Genomic DNA, 18,578 nt, shown 5'->3' on the forward strand with positions numbered 1-18,578 from the left:
AAACATAAAAGTCACTTTAATCACATTTTGCTTAATTAAATACAGTGATCATTAACTAAAGTATAAGTAGAGCTTGATTTATTGCCTAAAAAGGAGCAGGAAGAAGCGAGTTTATATAATCCCACCCCTACTAGTTAATTCATTTGATAGTTTTACAGTTTTTGTAAACCGGTTCTGATCCGAAAGATTCTTTTCAAGTAACAAAATGATTGGATATCTTCGGAAAACATTCATTCATGATTTCAGTAAACAGTATCTGTAACCAATATGTAATAATCATTGATTATTATCAGAACACATTATCACAATAAACCAGTAATTATTGCTACACATTGCAGATCAAGTAAAGAAAATCAATAGCTTATTGATTGTAATCAATATTGCACATTACAATGTAATACTCATTGATTGTAATTAAAAGAGCTTTGATTATTTCACCACAATCACGTTTACACATTTTTGGAAATCTAGATTCTAGAACTATTGTGGTGTTTTCAAATATAAATCAAGGATCCAACTGTTTACTGACAACGCGTCTTGTTGTCGCAGAGAAGATTCACACTGGCCGCATCGACTCATGTTCAAGCGGCCATTTTTTAATGAAATGTCCACGTAAACGCACCTAAGCCAGCGTTTTGGGCTCCTGCTTCCAGACCCCCTCGCATTCACGTGTCGCTAAGTGAGTTCTTAAGTCGGGTTTGGGGCTGTACTCACAAAACAGACGTTCATTGAATGTATGCTGGAAGTTCGACCAGTTGAACGAAACCGCTGACTATGATTCGGTGGTGACATTTGGATGGCATCCTTTTCAAACACTGAAGTGCCAACCATTGAAAGCGTGATCACGAGGGCTAAACTAACAATTGCAGTTTTTCACGTATCGCAACAGAGCTGTGAAAGAGAAGGTCCGGAGAGAAATTTGCACCGCCTTGGCATTTCACACCAGGCCTCTTCCAACTTTGGACAATGCCCTAGTATCAGTTAGCCACAGTCCAGTGTTAACACCATTAGCTAAAAGCGCTTTCAAAACCATGTTTGGCCCGTTATTGAACTTGCCATACATGCCCAGTGTGTACGTAGCATTAGATGTTCGTTCTTGTTGGAGAATCTCACAGAAAAATTCCTGAAACGATGCATCCTGTTTACAGATTTTTTTTTTGAGAGACGCAAAAACACACAGCTAATACATTCTGATCAAAAGTCATTGATCGCTGGGATTTTACCTGAAGTGTTTTTACTTTAAAAACCCTTTGAAGTTTTTTGATGAATTGAAACCTTCTCTCTAGGGTATGTTCAAGATCTACCCCCTGTCTGATGACCCCGCGGCTCCCGCCCCCCCCAGACAGTTCAAGAAGCTTCCTCCAAATGGCATCGAGGACTGTTTGGTGCGAGTCTACATCATCCAAGCCAACGGACTGCAGCCCAAAGACCCTAACGGAAAGGTTCGGACTGCACGTCAGGAGACGCAAAAAAAACCCCACCAGAAATCAAAAGTTACACTTCTTGAATGAAAGCCAAAAAAAGTAGTTAAAACAAGTTTGTGTCATTGTTTTATCAGTGTGACCCCTACGTGAAGATCAGTTTGGGGAAGAAGACCATCAGCGATCATGAAAACTACATCCCCTGCACACTGGACCCCGTCTTTGGAAAGTATGTTACAGCCAGGATTTCTAATTGAGACCAATTTGAGAGCAGTATGTTTCTACACTCAACTGTAGTCAGAAACCAGTAAATCCAGTATCAGGGGGGACACTCTACCACAAGGCCACTAAGTAAAGTTAAGGGGCAATTCTGCCTCTCAGAAATTAAGGAGGTGAGGTGGTTTTGAGTTAGGAGCATGTACAACTAGGAATGGGTACCGTAACTCAGTGCCAATACAGTATATGGCACTACCGGTACCTTGCATAAACAAGGACTTTGGTCATTCGCGCCATCACTTGTATTCTATTCAGTTTTGCTGTAAAATTCTAGCAAATCATTTTGCCTTTCTGGCGATTGTGGGCAGACTCATGTTAGAATGGGTGGGGCCAAAGGGGGGGGGCGGAGCTTCAGAAGCTGAAGGTATTTGTCTGTACTACACAGCAAAAGATTCTGACTCCGTGACCTGATGGTCAAGAGGGACAGGTACAACACTCCGAAAAAAGGGGGTTGTCATGGCGATGAGCGGTGAAGTTTGCGTTTACTCCTGGGTGTGCAAAAACGGATATGCAGCGCTGCAGTGCAGACTGTCAGAAAGAAGGAATTAAAGACATTCAAGTGCTCTCCTACTACGTCACGCTTGAATGTTTTGGGAAACCATTGGCATGTTGGCATGTCAGAAGCAGTGGTGCCATACGATTTTTTTTTGTGTGCGAATAATTAATCGTAACCAGTAATTCATTAATCTAACTGATCCATTTTTAATCAAACCTAATAATCGTTATAAAAAACCTAATTTTGAGGTGTTTTCATATACATTCATCACACTCTGGCACAGTAAAAGATCCGAATACTACAAAAAAACGTTTTTTTCCTGATATTAAACCCTTTCAACCTTTGCTTTTACACTAACAAGGGGGGGTTTCCACATACCCCAATAATAGATGGTAAAGAACACCTAATAGTTGGTGCGTTGAGGCTTTGTTTGGGTTGTGTGAAGAACTACAAAGTCGCACGTTAATGACATCACAGCAACCGCACGGCACGTGCCGTGTGCAGTGACCGTTGACTGTCAGGCACGGATACTAAGACGTGCACTGAGAGCGATATAAAACACGTCTTTTAGCCAAGTTCAAATAAAACGTTCATGCAACTGCATACTTGGACCCCTGTTTTTTATACTCGAGAACACAACAATAATAGAAAGGTGCACTTTAGAGCCTTCATTTCTTTTTAAAAAACAACAGGAATAATCTGACTGATGGACTCACCGCTGACTCTTCTGTCTCACTTAATGCGCCTCACAGTTTGGTGCGCCATGCGCTTGACAATTGACCATTCATTGATGGTGTGCCTTCAAAAACAGGTGCACCCCTTATATATGATATAACCAGGAGGAGGCATAATGGCAGGGCCTGGTCATACAGAAGAGATCCGTGTGCTGTCCTTTGAAGAAAGAAAGAGGTGTAGAAAGGCCTTTGAGATGTTTGTAGACTCCAGTAAAAAGACACAAATCTGGGAGATCAAACAGATGAAAACATAATTATTTCTAAAATTAAAAGATAAAGTTTCGTTTATTTGGTCTAAAACCTAACAGATGATTAGAGTCAAATTTCCAATAGTGTTTATTTGTTTGAAACATCTTTGAAGTTTTGTTCCTTTGATGATGAATTTTAACAACTTTATTCTTCATTTCTTTGGGCTAAACAGCATGAAGCTCCTAAATACACTTTTGGGTATTGATCAGAAATAAACAAGACAATCCTCAGGTTCTTATATCTCCTGGTTAAACCAGCTAGAAAATAATGAATAAAAAAAAATACTTTTTTAAATGTATCTTTGCAGATATAGTAGGTTTTTGATGACCATCCGGGGGATGTTTGTCCCTTCTGCAGCCCAACGACAGCATTTGATCTACCTGTGCTGTTAGCGGCAGGCTCTTGACAGGTTTCTGCTGAGCGCTTTCAAATTTCTGCACCTCGTCTCCTGGTTTCCTGCCAGTAGGGGTCACTGCACGCAAACCAATGGGAGTTCAGGGGCCAAGGGCAGAGTCTGACTGCAGGCTGCTCTGAATGATCCACCAGAGTTTCCCTTCAGTTTTCACAGCTGTGCTTCAAATGTTTGAATGATGAAAGATGGGAAAACAAAAGCAGCATCCATCAAAATGAAACGAAACTGTTGGGTTGTCATCTGGAGTGAAGTTTCACCTCCTGACGGTTTTTCCTTCAGGATGTTTGAGCTCAGCTGTTCTCTCCCTCTGGAGAAGGACCTTCGTGTCACGCTGTACGACCACGACCTTTTGAGCAAAGACGAGAAGATTGGAGAGACCGTCATTGACCTGGAAAACCGCCTCCTGTCTAAGTACGGAGCCACGTGCGGCCTCCCGCGGTCCTACTGTGTGTAAGTGGACACACGTACCCAGCAGTGTCCGTTGTTGTGTCGGTGGGTGATGTTCTGATGTCGTTTTTTCCTCTGGTTGTCTGTCAGATCTGGGGTTAACCAGTGGCGGGACCAGCTGACACCCAGACAGCTGCTGGCTCGACTGTGCGAACGCAGAAACCTTCGTAAACCGGTTTATGACGACAACGGCGTGCGTTTCAGAGGACTACGATACACGGCCGCAGACCTGGGTGAGTCCTGAATGAAGAAGATAACACTTGACGCAAGTGCTGCCTGTCAGCTTCAAGTGTTTTAAAATGGCACAAAGCCGCTTTTCTGCATGTCAGAATCAGCTGACTTACACTGATTGCGTATTTGGTCCAAGAGTTACACATCATGTGTTATTTAGGCGTCACCACCAACATCTCCAGTGTCAAAACCAGGGTTTGGATGTACGGCTCCACTGCTGCTGCCACCTTCTGAAGAAACCTACACTAGATTTTTTTAATCAAGTGTATTGGTGGATTTAACCAACAGTGCTGGGGGGCTGTTTTTTAAATCTTTTTTTGACACTGATTTGAATTAACCGCGGGCCACAAATGGCTCTTGAGGCAAACTTTGGACATGCCTCTCTCCTGACCAGTGCAGAAGCGGTAGCCTATGCGAGCGACCCTAACATGATTGACAGGATCACGACACAAACGACCACATAAGAGTTAAGAATTCGCCCCGGTACAACTCAAACTGTCAGTTTTAACCAGTGGCTGGTTGGTTGGAAACCTAATCTTGGTGTGTGGATTCTATTGGGGGAAAAACTATTTAACATAAATAAACTTTAAAGTTCCCAATCCACATCGTGGTTTTATGAGGCGAAAGCGAAATTTGTTAAACGACTGTAAAAATCGTGCCTAATAGTTTAATAAGGAACTAATAAAACATCTTGATGTCTAAATCTATACAGTAGTATTATATCAGGTGACCACTTTAATCTAAATATTTTCCTTTTCTGGATAATTCGGATGTCCGTCAAGACTTCCCACCCCTGGAGCAACATTGATGATTGACGGGAGTCCTCCCTCTAACATCGCAAAAGAGTCTGATTATTAAGACAAATCATGCATAGACTTACATTATCCAGAACTGTTCTTATCTTAGCAGAAAATAAATGAACCTGTCCCATTCCAGCCATATCTCTTCTCATTTTCCTTTCATTGCAATGAGACAATTTTCTTCCTTCTTTAATTCCATCTGTTTGTTCTTGTTTTCACCGTCTCCAACTTTGGATCGTCTGTATCTCATTATCTACATCCCCGTTTCTTTGTTGTCTCAGTGATAACAAACATGTTGTCTATTGCCAAAGTGGAGCTGATTTCCCCACTTTTGACAACGTTAAGTAAAACTTCAATCCATTTAATACTTTAAAGATTATCTTAGTTTATTTCCTGAGAGTCTGTGTGTTTTCAGCATCAGAAAACTCAGTCTTTGGAACAAACACCAACAGAAAACAAAGCCGTCAAGGTGAAGATAGATATGAGTGAGGTCACACTTGTTTTTCAAATTTTAGATGTCAGGTGGAAAATAATGCGCTCTAAGAAAATAACACAACTGATTAAAAATATTACTTTCACTTCCGAAGTTGTCAAAATTTGAAAATTTAGGAAATAAAAACACAAAAAATATAGGGCAACAAGGCTGCGCATGTGTTTTTTTTTGGTTTAAGTGTAACTGGGTGGCGTTCCCTTCTGTACTTTTCATTGTGTTCTAGTGCTGAGACGACTCTGGGTTGTTGTCAATGGCTCTTTTTCTCTGTTTGACCAAAAAATAATACAGTCACCAGCCGCCCTGACTTTGGTCTACATTTTTTTCCTTTTCACAAAATAACAATAATAAAAGAAAAGTTTGTTGGTGCGGACTAAATCCCCAATATTTGGTCCGGATCGAGCGCTGAACCTCGAATTAGGTCTGTATTCAAATTGCAATCTACAGGATATTTCTGTTTCAAACCAAAGCTTTTAAACAAAGCCTCATGACTAAATATCTCTTCAGTCATTGGCCAAGAATTAGGAGGGCAGGGCAAAGTAACCAGACAAAGAATATTGGAAGTCCTGTGCTCTGCCAGGATAGTTCACTTATTCAAACTTTATATTTTGCTGACCAATTTTGAACGTCTGTGTTAACATCAGGTACAACACGTTTTAATTTCTACTTTGGTACGGTGGAGGCAACAATTTAACAAAAAATAAGAGTTAAAAGAGGACACAAAGGCTAGCAAGTCTCCCCCCCTAGCGAAGGCCCGGATCATCCTGCGTTGATGCTCATCGGCGCCATGCTACATAAATGTGGGGAGTTCAAATACCATCGGACAGACTGATAGACATACAGGTACCAGTGTTGACAAAATAACTATTTGCAATGAATTTGGTGGTATGGAACCACTCAAAACAAAACATGTTGTTGCACAGAGTTTTACTTTTTAACTCTGGACTCAATCTGAAACCAGCCTCCACTGGTTATTTAAAGAACAGGAGCACTTGGTTGGCTTTAAATTTGCAGAGAAGTAAGTAGGGCCTTGGTTGGACTCCATCGTTGGGTGCTACCAAAGTCTAAAAAAATGGGATTTCCTGCATTTCTGCTTGATACTCCGCATTGGTACTTGGATTGGAGTTGAACCACCAAATAATCTCCTGATGCAGCTCAAGGTTCCCCAAAGGTTTCAAAAGCATTGACCAAACTTCATGTGTGTGACATTAGGGACTCTTTTAATACAAAAACGTAGATCCTGGTTTATCTCCCTGGTAAACGTCCCATCTATGGCGGGTAACTTTGAGCCGGAAGGACTGTTGTGTAATTTGCACCAACTGAAGGCGGCCTTGGATTGAGCGGTTCTCTTCACCATGAGCTCATTTGTTGGGATTTACCCGATACCAGTGTTGATACTACAAACTGCAGCAGATTAATGAAAAATCCTTGAAATGTTTGGACTAAAAACAAACTTCCAACCCAGCGTGGTGCTGCTCCATTAGGTCATAACGCAGCACTCACCTTCACATTAATGTGTTCATTCATTTTCCAGGCTCTCTTTGTTCCGCTCCATCTGCACATTAACTCCCCTATGGCTAAAGAGATGCCCTCAATCTGCATATCTGATGCTGTGAAGTCTTCATCTCAGTCTTACCTTTTAAACCTTTGCTCCACCTCCTCCTGCCAGAAGTTTCTGCTGGAGTTGCTCCAACCGTCACTTGTTTCCCTCCATTAAACGTCTTGGCTTTCATACGGAAGCAACCGTCCATAAAACCATTTCGGTATACTTTAGTGAATGTCGACATCCCGACTCAAAGTCTGACCCACAGCAAGGCCGAGTTTTAAAGCCTGTTAACCAAATCTAGATGATGGAAGACCGAAGAAGTGGGAAGTCTGTATGTTTGAAAAAAAAACAGTAAGAGAACAAGACAAAAAAAGTCTTCTCCAATTACTGATCCAGAGGTTTGTCACTTCATTGAGGGTTCATTGATTTAGTTATATTTATTTAGCACTGTTTTACAATCAATGTTAAATTAAAGCAAAATTCCGTTTTATAGGAAAACGATTTACAGGATTTAAAAATTGCAAAGAACTTTCAGAAGTATATATTTTTTTCTTCTTTAACTTGTTCTGTCCAACAGCTGAGCAAACAGATTAGGGCTGAAGGCCTTTTGTGTTGGACAGGTTTTACTTTCACAAAAAGAGGTTAAATACAGCATTTATCATAAATTCCCCCTCTGAGTTGTGGGTGGAGCTGTTGGCGGAGAAGTAAGCCTCTGCCGATTTCCCATCATCTCTTAGTCTACACTCTCTTCCGCTAGCTTACAGCGCCTCACGGCCCCAAGCTAACATTAGCGGTGCACCAAAAATGGCGAGCAACATCAGACCTATCCAGCTGTACACTTTTGAGTCAGATGTTGTTTTTAATTGTTCGTTTTAGCTTTTAAGGCAGAAAATGTTCACATCTATCAGGGGACGACAGATGAGGAGGAGCGGCGGGACTGATTCTGGCTCATTGCGGTGATGCTTAGAGTGTTGACTGTCTGAGAAATGAATACCATTGAAATTTGAAGTTAACTTTTAAAGGCAACAATAAAACACAAATTCACAGATGATTTGTGATGCCTGTACTTAGTTACTTAGTTCCTTTTGTTGGTAACACAAAAATATCTGTCTGATGTTTAGCATTAAACTCAAAAGGATCATCAGTAGCAAACATAAAAGAAAGAATGAAATGTTTCAAGTAAAATCATTTCTAATGATAAGGTAATCAGAGTGATGTTGATTTCAATTAACGTTTGTGCAAAAATAAATCTTGTTCATTTTTTCATCAGTGATTACGGATTTGCAGAAAGAGTTACACAGATAGGCTCCAGCAACCCCGTGACCCCAAAAGGGAGGAAGTGGGTTTAGAAGATGGATGGGTGGATGTCCAGTTATGGTTCCTCTTATAATTCTTTTATGATCAAATAGTCCACAGTAAAGAGATTAAGCACCAATGTTTGTAGATTTGCTGAATGTGGACTCACTGATGTGCATTGCTGTCTATCTAGTCAAGCCAAATAAAAGCTTTTATTTTCTACTTCATTCTCGTCTTTCCTCTCCAGTCAATTCTTCCACTCTCTTCCTCACATTCTCCGCAGGGACAAAACCCTCAGGACCACTAGAGGAGCGTGGCGCTCAGATAAATCCTGGGTGCGTTCTGAGCCGCCGCAGAGGCTACACGTGCTGCACGGCTGCAGGGACGCAGGGTCACGCTCGCCGTTTCCTGCTTTAAACTTTCGTCTGAGCGCGCCAGAGTCCACACCGCGGCGTGGTTAGGGCTCGGTCAGTGCGTGGTGTGGCGGCGTTCTCTTTCCACAGTTTCCGCAGTTACCGTGCGTCAGAAGTGGTTGCTAATTGGTTGGGAGGCTCCGCTCTTTTTGTTTGTTCTAGCCTTTCTCTTTGTTTTTGCATGAACTTTTTTCGACGTTCAGTCGTCATTTCTCTGTTTGTCCATCTAATGATCTCACTTATCAATATCAGTTCTCCTCTGTAAATATTATTTTCCCATTTAGTCTTCACATTCTCTCGTTTTCTTTGTTCCCTTTTATTTCTCTGACTCCATTTTTCCCCTTCATGCTGGTTGGACGACGTCCGTCCAGCAGGCCTGGACGTTTGCTGTTAACTTGACGTTTTTATCTCTCTGGAAACGCTTCTCTGATCGGTTTCTGACGACGAGAACAGAAAACCGTTTTTGTGCCCGAGTGTGAGGACCGCCACTGAGTCATGAACCCTCCTCCACCCAAAGGTGGAGGTTCATCCTGAGAGCTTTAAGGTCTCATGATGATGCAGATTTGAGCTAAAAAAAGAACAAACCTGTGTTGTGTTCCAGCACATAGTTTCTACAGAGTGGCAGTAGTACATCAGAAAATTAGCGTCTGAGTTGTGGGCGTACTGTTGGTGTGAGCACATATCCCCCCCACCCATCATCCCCAACACCACCACCACTCATCTGTTCACACCGCACAGCCCCTCAAACCCCTAACCTAACTGTGCAGTAAAAACGATGAGCTATCCATATTTGATCCAGATTTTGATCCTGATGCCAGTTCAGACGAGGAAAACGGACACGGATCTATTTGTCTGCATGCGTTAGAATGGAACGGAGGAGGGAGCTTGTGGTGCGCCCAGCGCATTTTCTACCTCACACATTTTTTCGTCACGATTCGAACAAGGAAAATCCTGAGGAACACTTTTTCGTACGGCATAATGCTGCGTTTACGCCGGATGCAATTAACGGATGGAATTCGCATTTCACCCGTCTCTCTTTAGACACACATTAAGTTTGTTGCTTTTCTAAAAATATGTTCACAATCTTGACCTCCGTCTTGTGTGCGAGAGGCTGCAGTTGAAGGTTTTTAGGCTCATGGCTACATGGAAGCAATGAATGTCTATTTCGTTTTTACAATGCACTGAAGACACGAATGATGTTAAGAGATCAGATTAATTTTTTTTAAGAACTTCTACAAAGTCGTCTGTAAGCATGTTCCCATGTCTGGGTTGATGAGATCATTCAGAGATCCTCCCAGTACGGTGAGGTTCACCGTCTACTGAAAGAGCTGTGACTGAGTGGAATCCATTTCCCCCCAAATGAGTGTTTTTTTTTTGTTTTCAGAGGACAAAAATACCTCCAACCATCATCTGGGCCCAGTCAGAGAGCGGCTGTCATTGGTCATCTTGAGGAAACTGGGACTCATACCTGAACATGTGGAAACCAGAGCGCTGTACAGCCCACTGCAGCCGGACATCCAGCAGGTGACACAAAGACGTTCCGATACTTCCAACATCCGTCTTTGTCTCTGGTTTTGACTGGCTCCTTGCCTGTCAGGGACGCCTGATGATGTGGGTGGACGTCTTTCCCAAGTCTCTCGGACCACCCGGACCTCCGTTTAACATCACGCCGCGCAAGGCCAAGAAGTAAGAACAGATAGTGGAAATATGCAGACATTTTGGGAAGGCTCCTCCACCCTCACAGGTGTAGATACCTAACGTCTGAGGTTTTTCTTCTTCAGGTTCTTTCTGCGCTGCATCATCTGGAACACCAGCGATGTCATCCTGGATGACGTCAGCATCAGCGGGGAGAGGATGAGCGACATCTATGTTAAAGGGTAGGAGGAGCAAAATCCCCCTTCACACTTCGGAGGCAGAAAGTCTGACGGCGTCTGTGTCTCTCAGCTGGCTCGACGGACACGAACACAACAAGCAGAAGACCGATGTCCATTACCGCTCTCTGGGCGGAGAGGGAAACTTCAACTTCAGATTCCTCTTCCCTTTCCACTACCTGCCTGCAGAGCAGTTGTGTGTCATCGACAAAAAGGTAAGGTGGAGCGCGGGTGAGAAAACCCTCATGTGGCTCAAAAAGGGTTCACTGCTGTGATAGTCCACGAGGGAAATGGATCCCACGATACAATGTTACCATGGAAACAAGGGATTTACGTCCGTTTTTACCCCTTAGGTACAAGAGCTTATAAAATAGCGTACCCTCTTTGAACTGCTGTAACTGTGTACACAAAAAAATGTCATCCCAACGCATTCTGGCGCGGAGAGAAGCGCCTTTGCACCGATATGCAACACTTTAGTAAAACGCTGCCAAGCTGCTCAAGCTTTACCACTGCTTTACGGTTGTAAAGTGTTGCATATCGGCGCAAAGCTGCTTTTCTCAGCTTCCAGAATTCGTTGGAACAGCGTTAACTGCTTAAACAGTTGAAGAGTTATGGTCATTGCACTAGCATTTGGGGGGTTACAGGCCTAACGCACATTGAAACACACTGTAAATGTGTATTGGCTTGTTGACAGAAGTGGGCTTGATAGCTGTTTATTTTATGTGGAATTTTGGCTTCTTGAAGCCAGCAGGTACTTCCTGTTTAAAACACGAAAAGGGGAGGTCCACTCAGTTGGTCTGGACCCAGTCTGGACCAAGTCCTGAACCCGTGCGTTTGGACTTTGTTCAGACTGCCCTAAAGCGGGGCTTTCCGGTTCCAGACAAAACTTGTAAACAAAACCACGTGACCAAAGATCTCTTCCATCATTGGTCATGAATTGCGAGGGCGGAGCAAAGCAACTAGAGGTAGAAATTATGGAAGTCCTTCGCTTTTAGTTCCTTCAAACTCACATTTCAGTGAGTTGCCGTGTCTCATCGTTGTGGTTTAATGGAATTGTTTTTCATTTAAGGACACTCACTACAAGGTAGCTTTTAGGGTGATGTCACCACAGCGCCTGTCCGGCGCGTGCCGTGATACGAGACCCAGAACAGCATGTCAGAAGCGTTTTCCGCTGTGTTAAAATAAACGTTCAAACAAACAAACAATTGAACTCTTTTTTTTCTATTCGATAACATGACAACCGTTGCTTTATATTTGTCCGCGGCTCATCTGTTGCTTCATTCCTACTCTGTTTACATCGGATAGGGTGGAGCTCTGCTTAGAGGACGGATTGTATTCAGACTGAGGAACCGAAGCTCAGTCCGATTAGAAGCAAACCGAGACCACCGAGAAAGATGGGGTTCCAGCTCCCAGACCAGGTTCAGACAAAAAAAATGGTTCCAGATTATCGGAGGAAACGAACTCTGGTTCCCTCTAAGCGAACCAAATGTGTCCAGTCGGAATACACCCTAGGATTGCGTGAATTGATTTTGGTAGCAATTTAATATTTAATCCTTGTGCTATCCAAGGCACTTTAACATTGGGAGTTGGGTCATCTAGACCCACTAGACAGTGCTCTGAACCTTTTTTCTTCAATGATTTGTGATCTTCACTGGTGTCCATGGATTACATGAAATCTTTCCACCTTTATCCACCTTTGTCATGGTAGGGAGAACACGTCAATGTAAGGGTGGATATTCTAAGACAGCACAAGGGTTAAGATATTTAAAAAACGTGAACCAGATCGTGTCTCTGTGGGGGGGGGGCACCACAAAATATTTGGATTATTGTAAAAAAAAATCCTTTTATTGGTGTTTTATTTCATGCTGATCAATCAGTGACTAAAGAATGTAGTGGAGTTTTCATTGGCCTTTAGTCCACCAGTCACACCTCTAGCTTTCACGAACATTCAAATTTCTGTAATAAACCTTTTGACTGCGTTTATTGTTTAATTTTTCGTACGGATCCAGGCTGCCAATAAAAATAGGAAAAATGTAATTTGAGGTGGAGACCCAAAAATACAAAAAAACCGTTCTGGGTCGAATGGATCAGTTTAATTTCTGCGCTGCAGGTGAGACAACCCCCCAACGTTTATCGAAGCTTCATACATGAACTATTTATGGATCAGACTCTGTGAGACCCGACCTTTAACTGCTTCCTGGCAGAGGCTGGACCTCCCTGCCTGATAACTCATCATCTGCTGCGGTCTGCAATTAACAAAAGAGAAAGGCAGTGAGGTTTCCACCAGGAGGACCTGATGCCGCTGAATCTGTGAGACTCAACAAAAACATGCAGCGAGGAGCTGAAACAACATCACTCCCAAAACTGAAATAACAGCTCGGCTGTCATTTGCTTTTCTTGGCCCGCCACCCGAGCCTCTTTAGCCGCTCGCGGCCGACATGCTTTACGATGGCGCTCGCTGGACCGCGCCAGCGCCTTCAATCAGACAGAAGACAAGAGGGAGGCCCGAGTGAAAACTCTGCTGGGTGGGGAGCGGCCGTGGAGCCAGAGAGTGAGTCACGGAGGCTGATAAATGATGCCATCAGCGCTCCGCTGCCCGGGTCCGCGTGACGTGGGGCTGGAACCAACCAGATCTGGAAAGTAGTTCCTTAAAAATCAATTCTTAAGTGGATAAGTAGATCCCTTTTGATCTCCATCACATTTTGAAGCTGCTGACGATGCCCCTCAGCCAAAACAAGATCCTTTTTGTTGGTTGGATTTGTTCCATTTTTCTTCTGATTTTAGAGATCTACACATAAAATGAAAGTTCAAATCCATTTATAATGTAGAAAAACCCAAACGTTAGAGGATTTTTTAGACATTTCTGTCAAAAGACTGACAGTGCAGCTCTTTCAGCCTTAAGGCCCGTACACACCGGGATGAATATTCGCCAGGCGTTATTCGCCAGCGTTTTTCGCCACGTTTTTTGTGTTCACACCCAGGCGATTTTCGCTGACGATGAGCCGAGCGAACATGCAATTTCATTCCCTGACATTAGATGGCGCTTAATGTAAAACAGAAATACTCCTGTACACAAGGTGGCGCTGCGCAACTTTAAGTCTTTAAGTTCTTAAAGTCGCTTTTCACTCAGAAGAAGAGAGCAAGTATTTACGCGCTTGTCAGAATAATACAAAGAAAACATGAATATTTCCAGCACCAGTTTTTCCTATTGGTGCTTGAAATGGTGGTTAGGGGATATTTTAGAATGTCCGTCATTATTTCTTCCCGGCAGTGTAGACGCTACTTGGCGTCTATCTTCTTCGCTGGTATGTATGCTCAGAAAGGCAGTTTTGTGTTTGAGCGCCCCCAAGTAGTGTTTTACTGTAACTTCAGAGGCTCCAGACACGTGTGCAAAACCGCTATTCTCGTTGGTCGTATAGTTTTCGACGCGGCACATCAAACCAAAAAAACGAACCCGAGGCGTTTTTTAAAAAGTGACGCTTTGACGCGTGGCGTTTTTTCGCGTCGGTGTGTACACTCACATTGGTGCCCTTTGTTTAGTCACGAGGCGTTAAACGTCGGCGAATATCGCGGGCGAAATTCGTCCCGGTGTGTACGGGCCTTTAGGATTTCTTCTCTCAAGTTGGACACATGGTCCAGACTTTAAACCCGTATGCCTGAATTATTTCTAACTATTCACAGAAATATTCTTGAATGTTGGCTGCCTGAAAAACAGGGACATATGAAACTAGGGTTCGATTCCCAGGTGCCGTGTTGATCTGAATCCATTGTGGGTCCTTGGTCAAGACCCTTCAAGCTACTGCCTGCCTGTAGGCAATGTCACACGGGGTGTGTCCAAATTCGAGGACTGCATTCTACAACAGCCGCGGCCCCCCCGGGCGACGTTTGCCGGGTCCTTCATCGGGGCGGGGAGGCCGGATGTTAACGGCTGTGAGTTTGGACGGGTCTAGCCTTTGGATATGTCCAGCCGTTACATCGGCAAACGTACTGTTGCCTAGCAACCGCGGGTCCCTGAGTAGTGAACCAAGCAGCTCCAAATTTTCCTGGCCTATTTGATCTAACTTTTAATCTTGGAGGTGCAATTATAAAAAGGTGTCATTATCTCCAACTCCGGGTCCAGCTTCAGCATCCGCCACTGGTGTCAGAAAATCTCTGGGTTCGGCCGCAATGCAGCTTGGGATATGGACAGCATAGAAGGACACGCCATTGAAGAAGTCTTTGAGTTTGGACAGAACTTGTCACGGCGCTGTGACGTAAGCAGCCTACAAATGCCGCCCGGGAAGAACGCAGCCCTCCAATTCAGACACACCCACAGCCACTACGTACATTTTGTGCATATTGCACAGATGATGGCTGGTCATACGTGGAAACAGAGAGAAAAGTTTTGGTTTTTACGTGACATTGTTACAGATGTATGAAAAATGATGCACGTTAACCACGAAAGAAGTACAATTAAACCACACAGAGAACACGTAAATCAACGTAGAACATGAACCGCGATGATTATTGCGCGAATTAGTGATTTGTGCGTCAATTACACAATTTTAACGTAGGTGGTAAATTTGCGAGAAGTCCGTTAGACAAACATGGAACGGTCGTGGAAAGCCACAAATTTGTGTATGCATCTTGCAAAGATTACGTACAATTGTGTAAGATTTACGTAATAGTTGACATACATAAAATACACATTAACTGCATAATTCTCAACCAACCCAAAACACCTTTTGAACATCTGAAGACCAAATTTTCTTAAAGACCCGTCGGCCGAAACCCTTGATGGCATCCGCGCACATCAACGAATGGTGAAAGCAAGAAACACTTGTGAATTACGTTTATCACATATGTATCACGAAAGATCGAAATTTCATACATGGAGAATGCGCAAAAAGTACGTAGTGGTTGTGTGTCACTGCCTTATTTAGGCCCGGGTTTGTTTCTCCCTGTGCCTGTCCCCAGCCCGGATAAAACACAGGTATGTGTCAGGGAGGGCACAAAAAGTTATGTGTGGCGACCCCTGTCGCGATATGCTGAAAGGTGAACCACAACATCATCAAGTTCAATAAGCAAAGATCAAAGTCCCTCCTTGATTGGCATCAATTATGATTAAAAGTTCCAGGAAAATCCATTAATCAAAGGTTAGTGCAGCTTCCTCATGGTGTATAGATGTCCCTCGTTAATACTGGGATTATGTCCTAAAAATAACCCGGGCAAAATCTGTGAAGTTGTCAACTTTATATTTTACAGTAATTATAGATGTTTTAACACCAGAGATGTGTGCCAGCAATGCCTAAATTACTATCGCTCTGTGATATCCCGTAGCTCTTTGAATGTTTAGGTCATTCCAATGGATAATCCTCTGTTATCTGGAAAGTCAAAAGAAAAAGAAAGTTTGTCCAATTAAACTTAGGCATTTAATAAAAGGGTTGCTTGCGTAGGAGTTTTGCTTTTCAATCACCCTAAGAGCTTAAATTGGTTTACATTTGCGTAAGTACGAAAATTCATCTCCACCTCAAGAATAAATTCAACTCCGGTGGAGCTGATTTAAGGCAGAGAAAGAATTATTGAGGAAACGACTGTTCTCAGCGCTCTGGCAGCATAAACCCGACTGATTGATGCGGTTGGATATTGCAGAGAGCAGCTCCGCTCACACCGACACACTCAGGAGTTCGGCATCCCGCCCCTGCCTGTGACAGCCGCCCAGTGACAGCTTCACGCGCTTGGATTGAGGCTGCACTTGGGTTGAGCCAAGTGCTGAACAGACTCTGACAAGCAGACAGGGATCGGGAATCAGGCACACGCTCAGAGGGTGTAGTATGTTTACTCCATTGTTTGTCTGCGTTGTCATGAAGCATGACAGCACTCTGTAGATTTAGAGGATGAGTTAGACGGCCGGTGTGAAGTCATTACAGACAACACACCACTTTTATGACAAAAGAAAAAGAAACAGAAACATATCAAAAACAGTGTGGGGTTTAAATCTCTGTCCGCTGAAGAACATTTCAATTCAATTTCAACCTAATAAAAGGACGGCAGTCAAGTATCTTTGGGATTCAAACAGGTCCCTAGCAACCAAACAATGTACGTCTGAAGCAGACAAACAAGGGAACAGTTTTGTGTCTTTGTCAAAGAATCATTTCTCTTAGCTACCAATGTTTACTGAGCGGAACATAAACATCACTTGGAGTCAAAATAATCGTACATTGAAGAGACGGATTTTAAGCGTCTGTCTTTGGATAACTTGCGTGTTTTAATGGTTGTTTTCTAACTGCAGGCCCACATAAGAACGAGTAAGGCCGTGCAGATCTGCAGCAAAAGATTGTAACTTAGTGACATGATAGATCAGAGTTGGGTTCATAACTCTGGTCGTGGCGATGAGCGGTGAAATTTGTGTTTGAAAACAAAGATGCAGCGCCGCAGTGCAACCTGTCACAGAAGTGAAGCATCTAAGTCACATTCAAGCGCTCTCCTTCACTCTGCCAGGCTGCTTCATCACATTTAAATGCTTATTTTTATTATTTTCAGTTCAAACACCTAAACCGTTTTAAAAGCACCGGTTTCACTACATTTAGCAATATTGGAAATAAAGAGAACTTTATTTTCTCAACCATACAAATGGAACCAGTAATGTTCCATTAGTATACAGTTGCAGCAGCTAATGTTCTGATCATCAACTAAAATGTATTTTACCATTTTTGTTGTGGGAAAGGTGTATTTATTTTCTGACAAAGTCCTTTTTAAGTCAAGATCTTTAAAAAGACATATTGAAATATTGTCTCTGGTACTGTCTCGGGATGTATCGCAACACATGTTGTACCATGATGTGTATCGCGATACGGATCACCAAACTCTTGGCTTGAATTCAGGGGGGGCCACAGTTGTGTGACAGATGTGACAGAACGTGTTTACATGGAGATCCTGTTTGGAAATGTCAGAAAGTGCAAGAAACAGCATTCCTTGATACAACCCAACGAAAGAACAGAATCATTTTTACACAAACAAACCCAGAAACTGATGATTGACACAGGAACCGTCATTCATCCAACCTGGGAGGTCAAAGGCTTGGTGCTTGAAGGGGCTGCTTTGAATTTAGACTAACAAAAGCTTTCTTCTTCTTCTGTCTGTCCATTTGTTTATCTATTCGTCCACAGGAACACTTCTGGAGTGTGGATAAGGCGGAGACAAAACTGGTGCCCAAACTGACCATCCAGATCTGGGACAACGACAAGTTCTCTTTTGATGACTACCTGGGTAAAACCAAAAACAGTGTGTGTTTGTGTGTGTGTGGGTTAAGAAGCGTAACGTTGATTAGCACTAAAAGCTATAATAAATTACATAACCATAAATAAAAAACAATTTCTAAAATGTCCGATATTTGTGCAAATATAATAATTGCTACACTTTTGCATCAACCACATTTCTCCTGATGGGGGTCCATCCATCCATCCATCCATTCTCCAAAGTCCTCCAGATCAAATCGTCAAAACTCTTCTTTTGTTACTGATTCTTGTAGTCTGAATCTAATATGATCTAATCCAATACAACATAGAGCCACAACTCAAAGAATCTTATCAGACTGATAAAGGTACTGATGATGAAGAAAACCTAAACACAGAGTCAGATATTTGGAAGACAGAGAAGATTCAGGAGCAGAATAGTTGAAATGTTGCTGAAAAATCCCCATGAAGGCAGACGAGAAGAAGAATGAAATGATGCTAAAAACCAGACAGACAAGGACCAGATGGCATCATTCTACAGGAACAGGATTGTCCGAAGTTCTGTTTGCTCCTGAGTTCACACGGACAGAAATGCGAGTTCCACTTCCACGGTAAAACACGCAAATATTTGCAATTCGGGCTTCCATGTTCCGAACTATCACGGTCACTACGCACGTTTTTA

The 18,578-nt window shown here is 42.9% G+C and overlaps 1 protein-coding gene across 6 annotated transcripts in view; it reads left to right on the forward strand.

The window, feature by feature from the left end:
• Nucleotides 1–18,578, forward strand: part of dysf (dysferlin) — a 110,099-nt gene that overhangs the window by 82,456 nt on the left and 9,065 nt on the right. For all 6 annotated transcript variants that reach the window (XM_020711502.2, XM_020711503.2, XM_011487299.3 and 3 more), the window contains 9 exons: nucleotides 1,287–1,442; nucleotides 1,559–1,650; nucleotides 3,868–4,038; nucleotides 4,126–4,268; nucleotides 10,196–10,335; nucleotides 10,409–10,497; nucleotides 10,593–10,688; nucleotides 10,756–10,897; nucleotides 17,831–17,930. In XM_020711502.2, coding sequence (XP_020567161.1) covers nucleotides 1,287–1,442; nucleotides 1,559–1,650; nucleotides 3,868–4,038; nucleotides 4,126–4,268; nucleotides 10,196–10,335; nucleotides 10,409–10,497; nucleotides 10,593–10,688; nucleotides 10,756–10,897; nucleotides 17,831–17,930 — 1,129 coding nt within the window. The remainder of the gene's footprint in view (nucleotides 1–1,286; nucleotides 1,443–1,558; nucleotides 1,651–3,867; nucleotides 4,039–4,125; nucleotides 4,269–10,195; nucleotides 10,336–10,408; nucleotides 10,498–10,592; nucleotides 10,689–10,755; nucleotides 10,898–17,830; nucleotides 17,931–18,578) is intronic.

Source organism: Oryzias latipes, chromosome 18, assembly GCF_002234675.1.
Source record: "Oryzias latipes chromosome 18, ASM223467v1".
NCBI classification, from domain to species: domain Eukaryota; kingdom Metazoa; phylum Chordata; class Actinopteri; order Beloniformes; family Adrianichthyidae; genus Oryzias; species Oryzias latipes.